The following is a 23,193-nucleotide window of genomic DNA, read 5'->3' as shown; positions in this document are numbered from 1 at the left end:
TAAGGGCCTCTGGTTGTGTCCTCTTTTATACAGCTCCTTTCTTGTCTTCCTCTTAGCATAGTTCCTTTCGTATGTGCCTCCAAACATTTTACTTAAGGCATGTGCTCCAGTTGTCTAATCACGCTAGGGCTGCTGCCTGAGTATTGAAAGCGGCATAAGGTCATTTGTATCACTAATGTACAAATATTGTGTTCTAGCAGTGTATTAGGTCCTGTGTAGATGTTCAATTAGAGAGAGACAGTCTGATAGCAAGCAAACTACCGTATTTATCAGGGTATTGCGCGCTCCCCTAATGTAGACCCGTTTTTCCTGTAAAAAAATATTTTAATACTTACAGTTTTGGTGTCTTGCCCGGCGTCCTTGTCCGGTCCGGCGTTCGTCTGCGGCCTCGTGGTGTCCTCCCGGCTTCTCCCGCGATGTCTCCGAGTCGAATCCCCGCTTCCCGCGCTCAGTTTGAACGCCTCCACCGATATATACCGAGCGCAGTACACTCGGGTATATTTGGCCACGCTCGGCTTCTCACGCATAAACGTCAGAGAGCGTGACTACGAGCGAAGCCGAGCCTGGCCGAATATACCTGTGTGTACTGCGCTCGGTATATGTCGTCGGAGGCGTTCAAACTGATCGCGGGAAGCGGGTATCGGCGTATATCGCGCACCCACGATTTTCCCCTTATTTTAAGGGGAAAAAAGTGCGTGGTATACACCGATAAATACGGTACTTTTACAGTGAACACTCTATAAAAAAAAACATCATGCTTTGTGATTCTAAATCCCTTTCAGGAGTTCCACTGCACCCTGTGCCAAGGAGCTATTCATAGTACTACTAGTCTGTTTTGTTGCTTACCTAAAATGCTCAGTTTAAACTTGTCCTTTCTTTTGCCGTCTTGCACTTTGCCAACCTGAATTGTCCTGACCTCACTTCTGCTGCCTTGCGTTCCAATCTCTATTGGAACCTGACAATTCTCTTGTCCAGTGTTTCTCAACCTTTTTTCAGCCATGGTACCCTATAAAATTATGGACAGTCTCAAGGCACCCTTTAAAGGGGTTGTAAAGGTTCACGTTTTTTCATCTTAATGCCTCCTATGCATTAAGGTCAAAAAACATCTGACGATTACTGCCCAACCCCCAGCCCCCCGTTTTACTCCCTGGAAAGTCCCGCGTCGCGAGCACGCTCTTGTTAACAAGATCTTTGCTCGGTCTTCTCGGCTCTTCATTGGATAGATTGATAGCAGAATAGCCATTGGCTCGCGCTGCTGTCAATCAAATCCAATGACGCGGGTGCCGGGGGTCGAGTCCTGCTAATGGCAGCTATGGACACCGAATGCAGGATTCTGGAGCGCACCTGCAAGGTAACCCCCTTGGGAGAGCTCTTCCCAGTGGGGGTTATCTGAGGCGGGGAGGAGCTGAGACAGCTGCCGAGGGACCCCAGAACAGCAGGATCGGGGCCACACTGTGCAAAACGAGCACAGTGGAGTATGATATGTTTGTTATTTGAAAAAAAAAAAACTAACCTATACAACCACTTTAAATTATGGACAGTCTCAAGGCGCCCCATTCTAAGGCCCCTTTCAGACGGACGTCAGTTTTGTCGCAATTAAAAGCATGTACTTTTTCAGTGAAATTCAAGGCTCTGGGCACTGTGATTAGCTGCATTTGTACTTTGTGATTACGTGCGATTACGTGCGGTTACATGCGGCCGCGTTTAGCTGCGGTAGTCATTTCCATAGCAACACTTTTTATTTTTTTTTAATATGATGTGCTTTCTGTTGTTCTTTTTTTTTTTTTCTCACGCTGCTATCCGCAGTTGACACAAAAGACTGCGGTTAAGTGCATATAGCTGCACTAAATCGCACCTGGACGCATTCAATTCTATTTTTTCTATTCGCACCAAACCGCATGCAACGAAATCGCAGCTAAACGTTGTGTGTGAATGGGGCCATAGGAAAGCATTGTGTGCTTTTAGTTGCGGTAGAAAACTAGAAAATCCACAGCTAAAAGCACCATTCTATCCGTCCGTGTGAAAGGGACCTAAAATGTAAAAAAAAAATATTCTAATGGTTTTGCATAACGCAGCAGCATCGACACACCTAAAACGCCCAACATTAGAGGTGATTTATTCTTCCAAAGCAAATACACTTTTCCACACTGGTACTGACTAGTATTCTAGTGTTTCTCCTCTCCCTTAGTTTATCTCCATTACTCAGCTAATGTGACCCCAGTGTTTGACGGAGGGAAACAGGGCAGGGTCAAACAAGGACGCTGTGCAGGTGATCAATGCCCTTCTTATCAACAATGGGGTAGATTCAGGTAGGGCTGCGCACTCTTACGGAGGCGCAGCGTTCCGTTTTTACGCGACGCCGTAAATTACTTGCGCTACGCTTCATTCACAAAGCAGTAGCTCCGTAATTTGCGGTGGCGTTCCATAAAAGTGGCCGGTGTAAGCGCGCGTAATTTAAATGATCCCGTAGGGGGAGTGGATCATTTAAATTAGGCGCGTTCACGCGCCAAACGTAGTGCGCATGCTCCGTCGGGAAACTTTCCCAAAGTGCATTGCGGTAAATGATGTCGCAAGGACATCATTTGCTTCAACGTGAACGTAAATGGCGTCCAGCGCCATTCACGATTCACTTACGCAAACAACGTAATTTTCAAAAATCGCGACGCGGGAACGGCGGCTATACTTAGCATTGGCTGCGCCTGCTAATAGCAGCCTTACGCAGAAACCGACGAACGCAATCGACGTAAAATTCGAACGCCGGGCGCGCGTACGGTTGTGAATCGGCGTGAGTATGCAATTTGCATACTCTACGCTGACCACTACGGGAACGCCACCTAGCGGCCAGCGTAAGAATGCAGCCTACGATACGACGGCATAATAGCCTTATGCCAGTCATATCTTAGGTTGCAGTCGGCGTATCGAGCTTTCTGAGTACAGAAAGTCGATACGCCGGCGCTACTTAGCAATTACGCTGTGTATCTATGGATACGCAGGCGTAATTGCTACCTGAATCTACCCCACTGACTGTTAGGACGCCGGTGGCTGGAAGGTTGAGATGGTGCACAATAAAAACCTGTAGCTTGTGTAACTAAAAGGCAGGCTTGACCCACCTCCTGGCTTGTATACATTTTTGGGCAATTTTTCGGATTTTTACCAAGGCACCCCTGAAAAAACCTCAAGGTACCCTAGTTGAGAAAGGCTGCTCTAGTCACTCTCTTGTGTACTATCCCCACATCACCGTTAACCCCTGTCGCCTTAACCCCTTTGGTGGAGCCAGGGCAGGACTTAGGGTGGGGGGGGCCCCTGGGCTTGAGTGTTGAAGGGGCCCCCTGGAGCCGAGAATTGGGGGGGATCGAAGTTGTTGAGCGGGGGGGGGGGGGGGGAGTTGAAGTTGTTGAGCAGGGGGGAGCGCATTAAAGTTGTTGAGCGGGGGGGGATTTTGCAGTTGTTGAGGGGGGGAGTGCCTCTCACCTGTGCTAACAGCCGGGGCCACAGACTGTCATTAGCCCGGCTGTCGGCTTTCTTCCCTTCAGCAGCCACGGTCCTCCACACACCGCTCCGGTTCCGTGCTGCCTCCTCTTGCAGTGCGGGAAAATTAACCCTTTTGCGGGACTGCGGGAAGAAGCTGTCTGTGCGGGAAAGTCCCACAGAATCCGTGCGTGTTGGGAGGTATGCGCAGGGCCGCCATCAGGAATTTTGGGGCCCCTTGCACAGCTTAAGGCATGGGCCCCCTGAAGCAGAGAACCTAGGGGGGTGGGGGTGCTGCCGCCTGAAATTGAGAAGCGTGGGGGCTGCCGCAAATTGAGAAGCGGGGGGGCCTTTACAAAAAATAGAAGAAATAAAGAAGAAAACAAATATATATAAATATATGTAGCCATCCGGGGCCCTGGGGACCTCTGGGCCTTTTAATAAAAAGAAAAAATAAACCTCTGGGCCCTTTAATAATAATAAAAAAAAACATTTATAAAAAATACACAAAAAAAGGGAGGTTGCCAAACCCGGGGGCCCTGGGGACCTCTGGGCCCCTGGGAACCTCTGGACCTTTTAATAAAAAAATAAACATTTATAAAAAAAATAAAAAAAGGGGGGGTTGCCACATGGGGCCCTGGGGACCTCTGAGCCCTTTAATAAAAAAAAAAGGGGGGGTTGCCACATGGGGCCCTGGGGACCTCTGAGCCCTTTAATAAAAAAAAAAAAATTATATATACGGTATATATATATATATATATATATATATATATATATAAAAAATGTAATTTTTTTTTATAAAAAAATAAAAAAGGTGGGTTGCCATCCGGGGGCCCTGGAGACCCCTGGGCCCTTTAATAATAATATATATATATATATATATATATATATATATATATATATATATATTTTTTATATATATAAATATATATATAAAAATAAAAAATAAATAAAAAAAAGGGGGGTTGCTTGAGCCCAGTCAAGGCCAATGGTAAGTCCGGCCCTGGGTGGAGCGCTGTGAACTGCAACCTGGTACCAGCACACAGCAAAACCCATCTCCAACCAGACATACGCCAATTTAGTCTCCTGCCAAAGCAACGCTAAAGTGATTGCTAAGTATGTAAACTCATGGCATCAAATATTGGTTTTTACCATTATTATGAAAGATGTGGGTTTAATGACACTTTAATTCAATGTATTGGGTGCTCTCAAGATGTTTAACTAGCCAAAAATGGATGGCTGAGATCATTTGGCAGACAAGATGGTTCTGAAACTACCAGTGAAGCCATCTTTCCAGCTGTAAACCATTCATAATAGATGTGAAAAAATGGTTAAACATGTCACATTAATAAAATAAATGATGGTGAGAGGAAATCCAATTAAATGTAATTTTCTATCATTCTTTTTTATCGGCGTGAGTGAGTAGAAGACTGATAATGACAAAATACCAATATGCAAGATACATTTAAACGCTGTCGGTTAAGTACATAGTCGGAAATAATGGCTGCTTGAAAGTGCAGTGAATTAACTGTAACTGAAACATGTTTCGCTGATTCAAAAGAGCAATGATGTGTGTGAAATAATGCAGGATACATTATTAATTAGATTTTGTGGAGTTTGAGTCCCACTTCAGAGACTTCCGAGCCTTGCTCTTTTTTTCCACTCCATCGAAACCCAGTTACATGTAAGATTTGTTCCAGCTAAGGTTCCTTCACAGATACTCGGGATGTTGATCCCCCTATATTGTTTAAGTATTTTACAACTAATCTAATAACTTGTTTCCCTTGGTAAAAGTAAAATTAATTACATGCACATTTCACCATGTTTTATCCTTTAAAAAAAGTAGAGAAACATACTTTCTTCACCTGCAATTAAGTAATGGCCCGGAGCAGAAGTGCAACTGGGAGGAGGGCCAGCATGACTGGGGTGGGCAGAGAGGCGGAGGAAGAGCTGGGAGTAGGGGGAGTTAACTTGCACTTACCAAGATTGTGTGGTCCAGGGTGTGCTTTAAACCCCCACACTTGGGCCCAGATTCAAAAAGCACTTACGCCGACGTATCTCGAGATACGCCACGTAAGTGTAACTATGCGCCGTCGTATCTGTGCGCCGTGCCCACAAAACTAGATACGCCGGAAAATAGGCTTCCTACGACCGACGTAACTTGCCTACGCCATCGTATCGTGGGTGTATAGTTACGCCGGACGCATTTGATTTTCTGGGAGCTACGCCGATTCACAAACGTAGTTGCGCCCGGCGCATCATATACGCGGTTTGCGTAAGACTTACGTCCGGCGTAAAGTTATTCCCCATATAGGAGGTGCAACTCATGCAAAGGTATGAACTAGGGAACAGCCGTCGTATTTTACGTCGTTTACGTAGTAGTACGTGAATAGGGCTGGGCGTGAGTTACGTTCATGTCGTATGCAGTGATTCGACGTATCTTAGGGAGTAGTTTTGATGTGATTCTGCGCATGCGCACTGGGTTGCGTCCACGGGACGGCGCATGCGTCGTACGTTATTCGTATCTTTATGACGCTCAGTACATCATTTACATGGGGTCACGCCTCATTAGAATAGCTCACGCCCACTTCCACCTACGCTGGCTTACGCCGAGGAAACCCAGCATAGATTTGGGGGCCAAGTGCTTTGTGAATACTGTGCTTGGCGCCAGTGGCGTCTCCAGCTTTCATATTTAGGGGGGGCACATGGGGGGACAGGGACAAAATTAGGGGGGCCAACTATAAAATGCAATTATATATCCTGGGGCCCTTTACTACGATCCCACTATGGGCCCTTTCACATGTTCTGCAGTGAGCTCCCTTCCTACTATACTGGGCCCCCCCAGGGTGGCAGAAAACAAGAGATATATGTCACCAGCACACCAAAGAAAATATAAGGGTCCAAAGCAGTGGGAGAACTATCAGGGTTGCAAAGGTTGTCTTGCCACCGGGCCCTGGTGTTCTGCCACAGTGGGGATCCCCAGCTGTCCTGTCCCTGCTATTGACAGCGCTGGTCTGGCATCTGTCTCCTTGGCAGCGGCGGCAGTCTATTAGGACCTAGTGCTGGTGACATTATGGGTGCATGCAGGGGAAGCCTGGCACTATTGGTTATAGAGAGCCGAGCCCCCAGCTGGTCACCTAGCAGCAGTAATGCTGTATAACCTTCTCTGTTGACATGCTGATCGGCATGTGATCCAGGTGATGCTCCCAGTCAGATCTAATAAACACAGTATTTATTAGCATCAAGAGTACAACCACATAAATATAATCAACCGTATGATCAGCAGCCATGTGGGCTCTATGCCTGTAAAGTGTGGGCTTTGATCAATAAAATCACTGATATTTATGACTAGGATTTGACTGGGAGCATCACCTGGATTGCATCCCGATCAGCATGTCAGAGAAGGGTCCACTGCTGCTAAGCAATCCCGCCAGGAAGCCGACACTCCACAGTGCTAATCAATGTATGGGCTGCCTAAGAGCTAAGACCAGCCATAGACAGTTTAAATCTCAGCTGGTTCAGCAGAAACTGGCTGAGATTTGAACCATTAATGAGCAGATTCTCTTATGATTATCACTAGTGGTTGCTGTATAGTCACTAGTGATAATCACTGTTTGTCGGGAGAATATAATTGCTGGGCAGGAGGGATATTCCTGTCAGCACTGTCTGTTGATGGGGGAATCATGCCAGTTTCTTTCCTGCAATCTGTGGATGTAGGAAAGAAATTTGCACCATATATTATCTGCCTTACTGAAAGTGAAAGTAAATTGTGAATGTTTTGAAAGAACAGGAGAGGGGGAGGGAGACAGATGGGGGAGAGAAGGGATGGAGATAATGTAGTTCAGTGATTACAGTGTACTGCAGTCTGCAGTGCACACACTTAAACACGGTCCAGGCTAGAATATCTGGTTGTGTGAGCGCTCGCATTATGCAGTGTTGGCGAGCCGAGGGAGGGGGAGGAATCCCCCGCAGAGCTGACTGGGGATGCTCTCCCTCTTGGGGAGCAAAATACAAAAATTGCAAAAAAAAAAAAATTTTTTTTTTTTGTTGGGGGGGCACATGGTGGGGCACAGCATGATGTTGGGGGGGTCAGGGCCCCCTCTGGCCCCCCCCCTAGGGACGCCCCTGCTTGGCGCTCTGCGCTACGCCGTCATAGCCTAAAAAAGATACGCTATGCCAGCATAACTATGCGCCAATGTATGTGAATCCGGGCCATAAACTTTATTATTGGTCTCACTAAAGAAAGACGGTGGCTAGGGACCACTATACATTGCTCTCAGGAAGCTTTTGTCAATTTGACTCACTGCTAAGATAATGAATATCCCAAGTCACAGGGCATTTTTCTTCCTTAGTACAGTTACACTCTTTGGGCTTATGCCAGTGGGCGTTGTTTTTGAAAAGTCAAATGCAGGTCAGCAAAATCCTATTGTCTTTGAATGAGCAATACACATGAAAGTTCAGAGACTGTATTGTGTTTGATTGGGAAAATGCAGCCATGGACAAAGTCATCCAACGACATGAGCATTTTGGAGGGTTGTGGAAGAACATTAGGGAAGAAGGTCTTATGCTGATATCCACATAAATTCCTGGCTGCAAATATTAGATAATACATGTGTATTGCCAACAGTGTACGCGTATGGGTGATGTCATTGGTATTCGGCATGCAATAATAATTGTCACGTATTATATCACTCTACAGTAACAAGGTGGAAAGTTTGGCGAAAGGGCTTCATGTATTTAAAGAATTTGACTTTTGAATTTGGCTTAATTCAGGTGCAAATACGTCATAACATTTATTTGTGTTTCCTATTCTTCTTTTCCAGATGTTTCGGTGAGTTTGCTGTCCCTTTTGGTCACAGCCTGTGGACTTGCCCTCTTTGGAGTTTCCTTGTTTGTCTCATGGAAGCTTTGCTGGATCCCCTGGCGAGAACGTGGCCTGAAAGGGAGCAAAGAACATGAGCACCTGAATTATACAGACAGCGACACAAATGAGCATGACTACAGCGACAACTATTTGGGGCAGCCGCCTCTTTTCCCGGAATCATCAATGAAGATCAGCCACACCTCCCCCGACATCCCGCTGGAGGCCAAGAGTGGCAACAAGGAAAACTGTGTTCACAATGTTCGGATGCATCGGCAAATCACTGAGCCAACCTCCTCTGCTCGGTCAGTGTCCATAATATTTATTTCTGTGTTTATTGCCAATTAAAACCAAATTGAACCCTCACATCTTTTAAAGTGGATATGAACCCACTCTCATCCTTTCTAAACTACTGCCATAGTGCTGATCTATAAGGATATAGGCGCCTCCTGCATGTATCCTTACCTGTCAAATGTCTCCCCTCTGTCTGTTATAAGAACTGAAAAACTGCAGATTCTCGGTGGGTGGAGTCGCGATGTCAGTAGACTGTCCGCCCACCTCTACACTCCCCTTGTCAACATGCATTTTCTCCTGTGTATTCCTTACACTAAATTATGCTATGATCACTAACATCCAGTCAAAATCCAGAAAAGTAACCACATGACGGGGGAGTGCAAAATCTGGTGCAGCTCTGCAAATAAACCAATCAGCTTCCTTTTTTTTTTTCAAAGCTTATTTGAACAAGCTGGTGTTAGAAACTGATTGGCTACCATGCAGAGCTGCACCAGATTTTGCACTCTCCCATTTTTGTAAATCAACCCCATAGTGTTTTATGTAAAAAAAAAATGCAAAACATTTATTAGTGAATACTTTTCATATTGGGGGTGTGTTTTTCACTTCTGGTCTCATCTCCAAGACACAAAATAAAGAGAAATCTTCCTAGCAGGATAAAGATGGCACACAATCTTTACAGGGATTTTAAAGCGGTAGTAAACCGCCATGCTTTTTTTTTTAAAACCTGCAAGGTAAAGTTATAATGTGCTAGTATGCATTGCATACTAGCACATTATGTGAGAATTACCTTAAAACATAGCCCTCCAGTGACTAACTGTCACCGCTAACAGGGTTTCCATCTTCATCTTCCTTCCAGGTTCGTGTCATCCGGCTGTCTGATTGGCTACACCACGATGACGTCACGGCACAGGACTCTGAAGGAATGGCACAGGAATGCTGTTCTTTCAGAGCCCATGTGCTGGTAGCATCACCGGCCCATTCACAAGTAAATATCTCCTACAGTGCACGTTTTAGAGATATTTACTGTACTTATAGGTAAGCCTTATAGGCTTACCTATAGGTAGATATCAACCATGTGAGTTTACTCCCAATTTCTATCTCTATCCAAAAGAAATGAAAAGTTTTGGCTGCACATGCATTTAATACAGGAGGAGCACTCTTTGCCTCTGTGTCCCTAATTGAGACTTTGGATGGGGCATGCTGCAGACAGCAGGAGGTAGAGGGAAAGAAGGGGAAGAGTGATCCTTCCACCTGACCTATTTGCTTGTGGGTACATTTCTGCTTAAGCTTTGGAGCTCTGTAAACAACATACTGCTTTATGCAAAGCAGACAAGTATACACAGGTAAACACATGAATGCAGAGTACTACCAACTGGCTAAAGATGAAAATACATAATATTATATATAGTGACAGGGGCCCAGATTCACAACGGAGATACGACGGCGTATCTCCAGATACACCGTCGTATCTCTGCGTTGCGCCGTCGTATCTATGCGACTGATTCTTAGAATCAGTTACGCATAGATATCCATTAGATCCAACAGGCGTAAGTCTCTTACGCCGTCGGATCTAAACTGCATTTTTTTTTTGCCCGCTAGGTGGCGCTTCCGTCGAAATCCGCGTCGAGTATGCAAATTAGCTAGATACGCGAATTCCCGAACGTACGCGCGGCCGACGCAGTAAAGTTACAACGTTTACGTTAGGCTTTTCCCGGCGTAAAGTTGCCCCTGGGTCTATGAGGTGCAGCCAATGTTAAGTATGGCCGTCGTTCCCGCGTCAAAATTTGAAAAAGTTACGTCGTTTGCGTAAGTCATCCGTAAATGGGGCTGGACGGCATTTACGTTCACGTCGAAACCAATGACGTCCTTGCGATGTCATTTGGAGCAATGCACACTGGGATATTTTACGGACGGCGAAATGCGCAGTTCGTTCGGCGCGGGGACGCGCTTAATTTAAATGATACACGCCCCTACCCGCCGAATTTGAATTCCGCCGGGTGATTTGCGATACGCCGCCGCAACTTACGAAGCAAGTGCTTTGAGAATACAGCACTTGCCCGCGTAAGTTGCGGAGGCGTAACGTAAATCAGATACGTTATGCCCGCACAAAATTGCGCGGCTGTACGTGAATCTGCCCCTAAATGTGTTTTTTTTGTAATCCTGACTATAATAAAGGAAGAAAAAAATCCAAACTGCTATACATTACATTCTGAATAAAATATGTGTGAAAGGCAATGGGAAAAATTAGCATGAAAGGGAGTAACATTTTTCTGAAAGGCAATGTGAAAGAAAAAACATGAAAGAGAGGAAGGTGCAAAAAAATAAATAGTAAACTCAATTAGTATTTCGGACAGACAGTGAGGGCATTATCAGCCTTAGCAAGGCTTTTAGCAGATACACAATAAAGCTTTCCTAAGCCCTGTCATTTTTCAAGATATGGTTGCCCAGTGTTGTTAGGTGCTACCTTTGGAAATTCTGAGTTGTCTGTTATTACGGCATCATAACCTTCAACTATAAAGCCCAACATGTTTGACGGCAGTGGCGGCTGGTGCTCAAATTTTTTTGGGGGGGCGCAAACGAAAAAAAAAAATTGCAGCCTCACTGTGCCCATCAAATGCAGCCACTGTGCCATCAATTGTCACCACTGTGCCATGCCATCAAACGCAGCCACTGTGCCATTAATTGTCACCACTGTGCCATGCCATCAAACGCAGCCACTGTGCCATCAATTGTCACCACTGTGCCATGCCATCAAACGCAGCCACTGTGCCATGCCATCAAACACAGCCACTGTGCCATCAATTGTCACCACTGTGCCCTTTAATTGTCACCACTGTGCCCTTTAATTGTCACCGCTGTGCCCTTTAATTGTCACCGCTGTGCCCTTTAATTGTCACCACTGTGCCCTTTAGTTGTCGCTGCTGTGCCCTTTAATTGTCGCCGCTGTGCCCTTTAATTGTCCCTACTGTGCCCATTGTCGCCACTGTGCCTATTGATGTCGCTGCTGTGCCCTGTAAAGTGCCCCTTTCCCCCCCGCCCGGCCCTTACCTTTACTGGAGTCAGCCATCCACGTCCCTCGATATCTTCTACCGCCCTCGATGACTGACAGGCGTCTCAGCCAATCAGGTTACCGGTAGCCAGAATCAGCCAACCTGATTGGCTGAGACGCCTGTCAGTCTTATCCAAGGAGCGAATCCCTAGTGCGCTCCTTGTATAAGCTTCCGGGACCCGAGGGCTGTACTCGGAAAAGCCTATCAGAGTCGTTGGCTCTGATAGGCACTTCCGTACAGCCAACCAGATGTCGTTTTTCAGATGGCCGGACATGAGCGCCGACCATCTGAATAGAACAGCGGCGATAATAACATAGATTCATGCAATGCATGAATCTATGTTATTAGACTCAATGGCGGTGAGAGCCAGAGGGGGCGGCGCTCCAGCGCCCTCTATGGACGAACCGCCACTATTTGACGGTATACACAGTCAACACTAAGCTTAAACTCATAATAATTTAGGTGCAACACAGAGAATCTAACCTCCAAAAATACAGAGAGGGCTCTGCTTAACTGCTTAGCGGGTGCGCCACGTACATTTACTGTGCCAGATCACGTACCTATTACGAGATCTGACTCTCCCGGTTTTGGGGGGCGCGCGCACCGCCGGCGGCCCACTCCTGTTGTGATTGGACACATCGGGAGCCAATCAGTGGGTCCGGTGGACGCGATGTCCACTGGGACCCACCGACCATTCAGGAGAAAAGCAGAACGGCGGTCTGCCTATGTAAACAAGGCAGGGCGCCGTTCTGTGATAGAGGAATGTGCTGATCCTGTGTTTCTGCTAAGCTGAGTACACAGTACCCTCGGCTCTGTCTATTTCGGCGGCGCTCGTTCCCTCCTTCCCCTCCGAGGCAGCCGTTCGGGATATGACACGCACCCACGATTTCCCCTTGATTTTAAGGGGAAAAAAGTTTGTGTTATACGCCAATAAATACGGTAGTTGCTTGGACGCAGATAGCTGACAGCTTAGTGTTTCAGTTGTACGAGGGAGGGGGTATAACTGTAGCAGGACCATGGATCAACAGTCAGTGGCGTCACTAGGGTTGGTGTCACCCGGTGCGGTAAAACATGGTGTCAGCCCCTCTGTCTAGGCTGCCCAGCACCAAGCAGGCAGCGCACGGGCACGGGGCGCACCCCAAACCAGCCCCTGTAAATGATAGTATAGGGCAGTATAGTGGCAGGTTAGGGTAGTATAGTGTGGTATAGTAGCAGGTTGGTGTAGTGGGGTGGTATAGGACAGGTTAAGGTGGTATAGGGCATGTTGGGGTGATATAGGGTAGTTTGGGGTGGTATAGGGCAAGTTAGGGTTGCATAGGGCAGGTTGGGGTGGTATAGGGCAAGTTAGGGTGGTACAGGGCAGGTTGGGGTGGTATAGTGCAAGTTAGGGTGGCATAGGGCAAGTTGGGATGGCATGGGAAAGGTTGGGGTGGTACAGGGCAAGTTAGGGTGGCATTGGGCAGGTTGGGGTGGTATAGGGCAAGTTATGGTGGCATAGGGCAGATTGGGGTGGTACAGGGCAAGTTAGGGTGGCATTGGGCAGGTTGCGGTGGTATAGGGCAAGCTATGGTGGCATAGGGCAGATTGGGGTGGTACAGGGCAAGTTAGGGTGGCACAGGGCAAGTTGGGGTGGCATGGGAAACTTTGGGGTGGCACAGGGCAGGCTGGGGTGGTACAGGGCAGGCTGTGGTGGCACAGGGCAGGCTGGGTGGTACAGGGCAGGCTGGGTGGTACAGGGCTGTTTAGGGAGGTACAGGGCAGGCTGGGGTGGTATAGGGCTATTTGGGGTGGTACAGGGCAGGCTGGGGTGGTACAGTGCAGGCTGGGTGATACAGGGCAGGCTGGGTGATACAGGGCAAGTTGGGGTGGCATGTAAAAAGTTTGGGGTGGCACATGGCAGGCTGGGGTGGTACAGGGCAGGCTGTGGTGGCACAGGGCAGGCTGGGTGGTACAGGGCAGGCTGGGGTGGTACAGGGCAGGCTGGGGTGGTACAGGGCTGTTTAGGGGGGTACAGGGCAGGCTGGGGTGGTATAGGGCTGTTTGGGGTGGTACAGGGCAGGCTGGGGTGATACAGGGCAGGCTGGGGTGGTACAGGGCAGGCTGGGGTGACACAGAGCAGGCTGGGGTGGTACAGGGCAAGCTTGGATTGCACAGGGCAGGCTGGGCATGTCAGCTAAAAAAAAAAAAACGGGATGGTGTCACCCCTCTAGCGGGTGTCACCCGGGGGGCGGACCGCACCCCCCTAGCAATGCCTCTGTCAACACAGTCTCATAATCATTATTTGACTTTATGACCGCTTTAAAGGTAATTTTCCATGATGACTTTCTGAGGTTGCATCAGTGTAATGCTGAAGAAGGGCATGCAGATCCAAGTGCAAAACAAGCTTCTTGGCTACCTTACTATATGTAGATGAACAACCTGTAATCTCAGCAGAGCTTCTTCTTTGCCACATTATACAATGCACAATCTATTTCTGGAAATGTTCAGGCAGTAAAACTGGGTCATTGTCTTTACATCAGACAGTAATAAATGTATTAATATGATAGAAAACAGTAGGGGTTTCATTGATTAGATATCATTCTTTAGCTTAGTATTTGATCTATGGAACTATAATGAATGTTAAGCAGGAATTCTCGTTTTCCAAGCTGTTAAACAGGATGGAATATTAAATATTTACAATATAAAACGATTGCAGAAAAAAATATAAGAGATTGTTGCACATCGTAATGTATATAAATGCAAGTACCCAATAACGTGGGCTGGGATTAAAAAGAGCTCCTTAACCACTTAAGCCGCGAACCATTTGGCTGGCCAAAGACCAGGCCACTTTTTGCGATTCGGCACAGTGTCGCTTTAACTGACAATTGTGCGGTCGTGTGACGTGGCTCCCAAACAAAATTGTCATCCTTTTTTCCCCACAAATAGAGCTTTCTTTTGGTGGTATTTGATCACCTCTGCATTTTTTTTTTTTTTTGCGCTATAAACAAAAATAGAGCGACAATTTTGTACTTTTTGATATAATAAATATGCCCAATTTTATTGATTGTTTTGCGCAAAAGTTATAGCGGCCCGGATTCTGAAAGATGCGCGTATCTTTAGGCGGGCGTAGCGCATCTCATATGCGCTACGCCGCCGTAACTTAGTCAGACAAGTAGTGTATTCAGAAAGATCTTGCGCCCGAAGTGACGGCGGCGTAGCGTATATGGGCCGGCGTAAGCCCGCCTAATTCAAACTAGGCTGGTAGGGGGCGTGTTGTATGGTAATGAATCGTGACCCCACGTAAATGATGCACCTAACGAACGGCGCATGCGCGCTCATGCTCAGTATCACGTCGAATTTTCTCCGTAAATTACGCTGGCTCAATGTTTAGTCGACGTGAACGTAACCTACGCCCATCCCCATTCACGGACGACTTGCGCAAACAACGTAAAATACGACGCTGTTCCGACATTTCCGACGTCTATACCTAACATGACTTACCCCTGCTTTATGAGGGGTAAAGTTACGCCGGTCGGACGCCTTACGTAAACAGCGTATTTTTTATACGCCGGGCGCAGGTACGGTCGTGAATCGGCGTATCTAGCTGATTTGCATATTCGACGCGAAAATCAACGGAAGCGCCACCTAGCGGCCAGCGTAAATATGCACCTAAGATACGATGGCGTAAGACTTACATCAGTCGTATCTTAGACAAATTCTGGCGTATCTGATTCTTTGAATCAGGTGCCGAGATATGACGCCTCACATTCAGACTTATGACGGCGTAAGTCCTTTGTGAATCTGGGCCCTGGTCTACAAAATAGGGTATCGTTTTATGGCATTTTTATTATGAATAAGTAAAAATATGAAAAAGTAAAAAATTTGCTTTTTTTCAATTTTTTTTTTTTTTCGTTTATAGCGCAAAACATAAAAATACCACCAAAAGAAAGCTCTATTTGTGGGGAAAAAAGGACGTCAATTTTGTTTGGATACAACTTTGCACGAGCGTGCAATTGTCAGTTAAAGCGACACAGTTCCGTAACGCAAAAAAAAATGCCCGGTCATTAAGTAGCCAAATCTTCTGGGGCTGAAGTGGTTAACATTGTCTAGACCAGGGGTCTCAAAACTTTTTAAACAAAGGGCCAGTTTACCATCCTTCAGACTTTAAGGGGTCGAACTGTGGCCAGTAGAAAAGGACTCAGCGTCAATGGGAGTGAACAATGTTCCATCATCGGTGTCAGTGGGGGGAATAGTGTCCCATCATCGGTGTCAGTGGGGGGAATAGTGTCCCATCATTGGTATCAGGGGAAGGAATAGTGTCCCATCATTGGTATCAGGGGAGGGAATAGTGTCCCATCATTTGTATCAGGGGAAGGAATAGTGTCCCATCATTGGTATCAGGGGAGGGAATAGTGTCCCATCATTGGTATCAGGGGAAGGAATAGTGTCCCATCATTGGTATCAGGGGAAGGAATAGTGTCCCATCATTGGTATCAGGGGAAGGAATAGTGTCCCATCATTGGTATCAGGGGAAGGAATAGTGTCCCATCATTAGTAACGGTGGGAAGAATAGTGCCCTGCCATTGATTTCAGAGGGAGGATTAGTGCCCCATTGTTGGTGTCAGTGGGGGGAATAGTGCCCCATCATTGTAACAGTGCCCCAAGGGCTGGATGAAGGCGAGCAAATGGCCACATCCAGCCCCTGGCCACAGTTTGGAGATCAATGGTCTAGACTAATATATATGTACTGTGTGTGTATGTATGTATATATGTGTGTGTGTGTGTATATATATATATATATATATATATATATATATACACACATTACCAGGGCTTTTTTTCTCAGAGATTAGGTGCAGGAACTCCCCCCTTCTGAGACCCCCCCCCCCTTTCTACGCACCCTATGCTCTTCTGAGCACCATCCCTTCATCCCTACCCACCTACCAGTACTGAACAAGTATCATTTTGAGGTGCTAATGAGAATTAGTTCTTGTCTTAAAACAAGAAAAGCAGTAAAATAGATCCCCTGGAGCCTGCTTACTGTAGAGAGAAGAGAGTAGGAACCCCAGTGGCCAGGCGTCCCAGGCTGCAGTGCGCCCTAGGCGGCTGCCAAGTTTTCCTAGTGGTAGCACCGGCCCTGGAACTGTGTTCCTGCTGAAAATGAGCCCTGCACATTACAGTGGTAAATGTTGGGCATTGATCAATAACAAGGGTGATGGATGGATGGTTAGTTTACTGGTCAGTATTTTTGTAAGGTTCTTTTTGTTTCTTACGCATGGGACTAATTCCATTTTTATCCTTATTTAAGACATAATTCGATCAGAAGACAGTTGAACCTTTCAAACCCCGACTTCAACATCCAGCAGTTTCAGAAGCAGGATCAGCTGACTGGAATTGGGCGAATCAAGCCTGAGCTGTATAAACAGAGGTCTGTAGAGACAGACGATAGTCGAAGGAACAATACCCAATCTTGTGGGAAGCTCAACTTCATCATTAAATATGATTGTGACTTGGAAAAACTTATAGTAAAGATTCACAAGGCGGTTGGCCTACCAGCCAAAGACTTCTCCGGGACATCAGACCCTTATGTCAAGATTTATTTACTTCCGGATCGGAAGACTAAACACCAGACTAAGGTGCACCGGAAGACTCTGAATCCCGTGTTTGATGAAGTTTTTCTATTTCCTGTTCCTTATAATGAGTTGCCCAGTAGGAAACTCCACTTCTCTGTCTATGATTTCGATCGTTTCTCAAGACACGACGTCATTGGCCAGATCATAGTGGATAATTTTTTAGACTTGGCGGATTTTCCTAGGGAAAGTAACATCTGGAGGGACATTGAACACGTCACTAATGTAAGTAATCTGGTCCTCGAATGTCTATATAATATACAGTATTATAAATGTTTTTTTTAGAATGAAAATCAGCTTGTACCGATGGTTTTTATTATGTCTTTTTGTCCAATTTATTCATTTATTGGATTTAGTGAATAAGGTCATGTAAAGGACAAAAATTTGTTGCAGCCAGTCAGAATACAGTTTACTATTTTAAGCTTAAAAAAAAACACGATTGGTTTCTAGGGGTTACTAATCTTTTAAAAAATATCAATCTTAAAGTGGTATTAAAAGCAAAAATGTAATACAGTGAAACCTCGGATTACGAGCATAATCCGTTCCAGGAGAATGCTCGTAATCCAAAGTACTTGCATATCAAAGCGAGTTTCCCCATTCAAGTCAATGGAAATGAAAATAATTAGCTAGATTCAGTAAGAGTTAGGTCGGCGTATCAGTAGATACGCCGACCTAACTCGGAATCTGCGCCAACCTAAGTTTAAGTGTATTCTCAAACTGAGATACACTTAAACCTATCTAAGATGCGCCGTCCTATCTTAGGGTGCAATATTTAGGCTGGCCGCTAGGTAGCGCTCCCATTGCGTTCGGCATAGAATATGTAAATCACTAGATACGCCTATTCACGAACGTACGTCCGCCCGTCGCAGTAAAGATACGCCGTTTCCGTAAGAGATAGGCCGCCTAAAGATAAACATGCCCCCTAGGTGGCGTAGCCAATGTTAAGTATGGCCGTCGTTCCCGCGTCGAAATTTTAAAATTTTACGTCGTTTGCGTAAGTCATCCGTGAATAGGGCTGAGCGTAATTTACGTCCACGTCGAAACCAATACGTCCTTGCGGCGTACTTTGCCGCAATGCACACTGGGATATGTACACGGACGGTGCATGCGGCGTTTGTAAAAAACTTCAATCACGTCAGGTCACCCCCCATTAGCATAAAACACACCCCCTCAGCATAATTTGAATTAGGCGCGCTTACGCCCGCCGCATTTACGCTACGCCGCCGTAACTTAGCAGGCAAGTACTTTGTGAATACAGTACTTGCCTAGCTAACTTACGGCGGCGTAGTGTAAATACAATATGCTACGCCACCGCAAAGTTGCGGCGGGCTACTTGAATCCAGCTAACTGTGTTCCACATTGACTTCAACGGCATGCAATACTGCATGCGGCCAGAGGTGGGGGGAGCCAGAGAGCCTCGGAAACAGCCGGAAAGGTCCGAGGACAGCTCGGCTGACCTCAGAAAGGCGCGGGAACGGAGTATTTCCGTGTCTTTCTGAGCATTTAGAACGGCGCCGATCGGCTGGGATCAACGGCGTTCGGCTCCAGCACCCCCCCTCCTCAAGCCAAACGTGGTACTGCACACCGCTTTGGCCTGAATCCTGCTCGTTTTGCGAGACAACACTCGCAAATCGAGTTAGGATTTTTAGTATCACTTTAAGGTTAAAAAAAGAATTAGGCTTTACAACCACTTTAAGTCTATTGACTCTCCTTGCTTGGTCTTGAATTCAACATTTTTCTTTTTAAGTGTTACTTTCTTGAGTCCATTTCTTAGAGACTGGAACTTTCCATCTTCAGTAGTGTCACAGATCATCTTTCTTCTGACCGGAATGTAATGGAATGATTCATATTTGATTATTGAAAACTACTGACAAATTGTTTTGCCCTCATCTAAACTGTAACTAGGCAATTACTTGTCTGACAGTGCGAAGGACCACCTCTAAAATGAGATGCCTTTTTGTTCTATGTACCTGACCCTATGTACTGAGGGAGGGATGCTTCTGAAAAGATATTATTTTCAACTCAGCCTTGTATTCCTAATTATACACATACAGCAAAGTATGCATGACTTTTAAGAGTTTGTCACTTTTAAATACTTTTTTATTCAAGTGATTGGTTTATTGTGTAGTTTTTAGGAAATTCCTCTCTTACAACTGGTGAGGTGGGGGGGCGGCCGGAAAGGCCGAGGATAGTTCGGCTGACCTCTGCAAACCTCGGAAAGGCTCGTGAACAGAGGGGTAGATTCACGTACGGGCGCCTAAAATTAGGACGGCCTAGCCTACTCTTTTTAGGATACACCGCCTTAAATTATTTAGGTTAGAAGTGATTCTCAAACCACTTACCTTGAAATTTTCGGCGGCGTAGCCTAAAACGAGCGGGCGTAAGCGCGCTTAATTCAAATGACTGGGAGGGGGGCGTGTAGTATTGAAATGAGGCTTGACCTCACGTTTTTTGACGTTTTTTACACTGCGCATGCGCCGGGCGACTACATTTCCCAGTGCGCATTGCGGCTAAGTAGGCCGTACGGGCCTATTGATTTCGACGCGTTCGTAAACTACGTAAATCCCGATTCGCGGACGACTTGCGCAAAGGACGTAAAAAATTAGAACCTCGCGGCGGGAATGGCGGCCATACTTAACATTGTTATTTCACCTCAAAGGTGGAATAACTTTAGGCGGCCTATCGCGTACGGAAACGACGTAACTCGACGGTGTAGGCCCGGCGTACGCTGGTAAATCGTCGGGAATCGGAGTATCCCCTCATTTACATAATCTAGGACGGCCGCAATGGAAGCGCCATCTAGCGGCCAAAAGAAACATTGCAACCTAAGATAGAATGGCGCAAGCCAGCCTATCTTAGGTATGTCTAAGTGTATATCTGTTTGAGAATACACTTAAACATAGGCCGGTGACTTGTCTTCAATGTTCCCCTATGGGGGAAGTTCCTCCACTGACTGCGCAGGCGCAAACTTCCTGACGGAAATCCCCGAACCTCGCCCGGCATCCAGGCTCATTCTTTAACATCCCCGTGGATTGGAGGATGTTAAAAAAAGAGCCAGGAGGCCGAGCGAGCAAAGCGAGCCGTCCGAGCGCAGCGAGGACGTGAGGCCGACTGGCCACTTTCCTCTAAGTCCACGTCGCCCTGGATGCCGGCCGCCGTTCGGGGATTTCCGTCAGCAAGTTTGCACCTGCGCAGTGCTTGAAGGAACTTTCCCGGTGGCTGGAACCATCTCTGCGCATCGGTTCGCGCATGCGCTGGAACTTCCATGATACCTGGAACCAGCACGGCAGATCACCGGCTTAGATTCAGAGTTAGGTCGGCTTATCTGTAGATAAGCCGGCCTAACTCTTTGTGAATCTACCTAAGAGTATTTCCGAGGTTTGCCGAGGTCAGCAGAACTGTCCTTGGGCCTTTCTACCCGTTTCCAAGGGTCTCTGGCGCCCCCCGCATCTGGCCGCCTGCAGTATTGCATGCCATTGAAGTCAATGTGGAACAAATTATTTTTGTTTCCATTGACTTCAATGGAGAAACTCGCTTTAATATACAAGTACTTTGGATTACGAGCATTCTCCTGGAATGAATTATGCTCGTAATCCAAGGTTCCACTGTATTGGTTTCCTTTGAATAGAACCTGTACTGCAGAAGCTGTGTCCACAAAAGACAAGTGAAGGACAAATGACTAGTCCTAGTATTGTGTGCAAGCTCCCTACAGTTGATCTTTTCAGTGACATGTTTTGCATAGCTCCCAACTGTCCCTGATTTCGAAGGACAGTCCCTGATTTGGAACAATGTCCCTCTGTCCCTCTTTACCCCTCATTTGTCCCCTAATTTTGGACTGATCCATATAGTTGTATCTAAAATGTACTTTTTATCTTTCAAAAAGTGTTTTCCAGTGCTAAACCTGCAAAAAAATACATTAAATGCATATACAATCTTTTTGGAGGATTTTTGTTGAAATAAATGGTCCGGCAACAGGGTCTCTTTAAAGTGGAGCTCCACCCAAAAAGGGGAAGCTCCGCTTGTCTGCCTCCCCCCCTCCGCTGACTTATGTGGTACCTTTTGGGGGGGGGGGCAGGTACCTGGCCTTGACAGGTACAAGTTTCCACTTCCGGCTCAGTTTGCCATTTTCGGACCCTCCTCCTTCCCCCCTGCAGCCGGCCCATTGAGAAAGTGCAGCGTGATTTGCGCATGCTCAATAGGAAAATGGCTGTGAAGCTGCAAGGCTTCTCTACCAATTTCCCTAAGTCATGTTGGTGGCAGCAGCACCCATGAGCTGAATAATCGGCTCGGGTGAGGATACGGCTGGATGCCTGGACAGAAAAGAACCCTAATAGTAAAAGTCAGCAGCTACAGTATTTGTAGCTGCTGACTTTTCTTTTTTTGGGGGGCTCCTCTTTAAGTATAAGACCTAAATAAATGCTGTGCTGGGTTTAAAGGGGTTGTAATGGTTCATGTTTTTTCACCTTAATGCATATCATGATTACCGGCCCCCCAGTCGCCCGTTTTACTTACCTGAGCTCTGGAAAGTCCAGGCTTCTCAGCTCTTCATTGGATAGATTGATAGCAGCACAGCCATTGGCTCGGGGCCAAGTCCTGCATTTGGCGGCTATGGATGCCGATGCAGGACTCGGGAGCACGCCCCCAAGGTAACCCCCTTGGGAGAGCGCTTCACAACGAGGGTTATCCGAGGCAGGGAGGAGCCAAGAGAGCCGTCCGGGGACCCCAGAAAATGCAGTTCAAGGCCACTCTATGCAAAACGAGCTACGCAGTGGAGGTAAGTATGACATGTTTGTTATTTAAAAAAATTTAAATAAAACCTTTACAGTCACTTTAATTTACTGCAATGGGTGTTCAAATCTGAGCCTTGGAGTCATCAGGATTGTTTGTAAAAATGGCGTTGAGTGATAGGCGTGCGCAAGGGGTGTGCCAGGTGTGCCTGGGCACACCCTAATCCTGGACATGGCAACCCATCAATCGCAATCTACCCATCGATCGTGGGCAGGTGACAGGTAAACTGCGGTCCTTCCTTGCTGACCCCCAGAACCTAGGCAGGAGGGGCGGCGGGGGTATAATTTAGTAAAACTGGTCTACATTTTCTGTAGACTTCTCCTCCTTTCCCTCTGGCTGACATTCAGTTGCCCCAGGAGGAAAATACAGGGGATCAGTACCAATATATGCCACCCCGCCACCCCTCCTGTCTCTGTTCCTCTTCTTTCTGCTGCCCAGGTCCCCCTGTGAGCTCTCCAGGTCCCCCCCCCCCCTTTGTTTCAGGATGGAGAGCGGGGAAGAGGCCAGTAAATATATCACACGCATATATGTGTTGGAGCTTTGAGGTGCACACACCTATGCATTGGGTTGTAATCAAAATCTGAAATCCCCCCCAACACTTGTTCATGATAAATTACCGTTTTTATCGGGGTATTGCGCGCTCCGGCGTATATCGCGCACCCCTAATGTGGACCCGCATTCCTGTAAAAAAAATGTTTAGTACTTACAGTTTTGGTGTCTTGCGCGGCGTCCATTGGCGGCCTCGTCGGGTCCGGCGTCCGTCTGCGGTTTCGGTGGTGTCCTCCTTGTCGGGTCCGGCGTCCGTCTGCGGCTTTGGTGGTGTCCTCCTCGTCGGGTCCGGGATCCGGCATCCGTCTGCGGCTTCGGTGGTGTCCTCCTCGTTGGGTCCGGCGTCCGTCTGCGGCTTCGGTGGTGTCCTCCCGGCTTCTCCCGCACTGTTACCCGTCGAATCGCCGCTTCCCGCGCTCAGTTTGAATGCCTGCGCCGACATATACGGTCGTGCAGTACACTTGGCTACATTCGGCCAGGCTCGGCTTCGCTCGTGCTCACGCTCTGTGACGTTTATGCGTGAGCACGAGCGAAGCCGAGCTTGGCCGAATGTACTGCACTCGGTATATGTCGG

At 47.0% G+C, this 23,193-nt stretch overlaps 1 protein-coding gene and 1 long non-coding RNA gene across 2 annotated transcripts in view; one reads left to right on the top strand and one right to left on the bottom strand.

The window, feature by feature from the left end:
- Positions 1-23,193, top strand: part of SYT9 (synaptotagmin 9) — a 210,673-nt gene that overhangs the window by 89,241 nt on the left and 98,239 nt on the right. The window contains exons 2-3 of the mRNA XM_040328283.1: positions 8,292-8,634; positions 16,961-17,507. Coding sequence (XP_040184217.1) covers positions 8,292-8,634; positions 16,961-17,507 — 890 coding nt within the window. The remainder of the gene's footprint in view (positions 1-8,291; positions 8,635-16,960; positions 17,508-23,193) is intronic.
- Positions 8,190-23,193, bottom strand: part of LOC120917183 — a 124,672-nt gene continuing 109,668 nt past the window's right edge. The window contains exon 2 of the long non-coding RNA XR_005744172.1: positions 8,190-8,404. This is a non-coding gene — a long non-coding RNA (uncharacterized LOC120917183). The remainder of the gene's footprint in view (positions 8,405-23,193) is intronic.

The sequence above is a fragment of the Rana temporaria genome, chromosome 11 (assembly GCF_905171775.1).
Source record: "Rana temporaria chromosome 11, aRanTem1.1, whole genome shotgun sequence".
NCBI lineage: Eukaryota > Metazoa > Chordata > Amphibia > Anura > Ranidae > Rana > Rana temporaria.
This window is presented reverse-complemented; position numbering and strand designations above follow the sequence as displayed.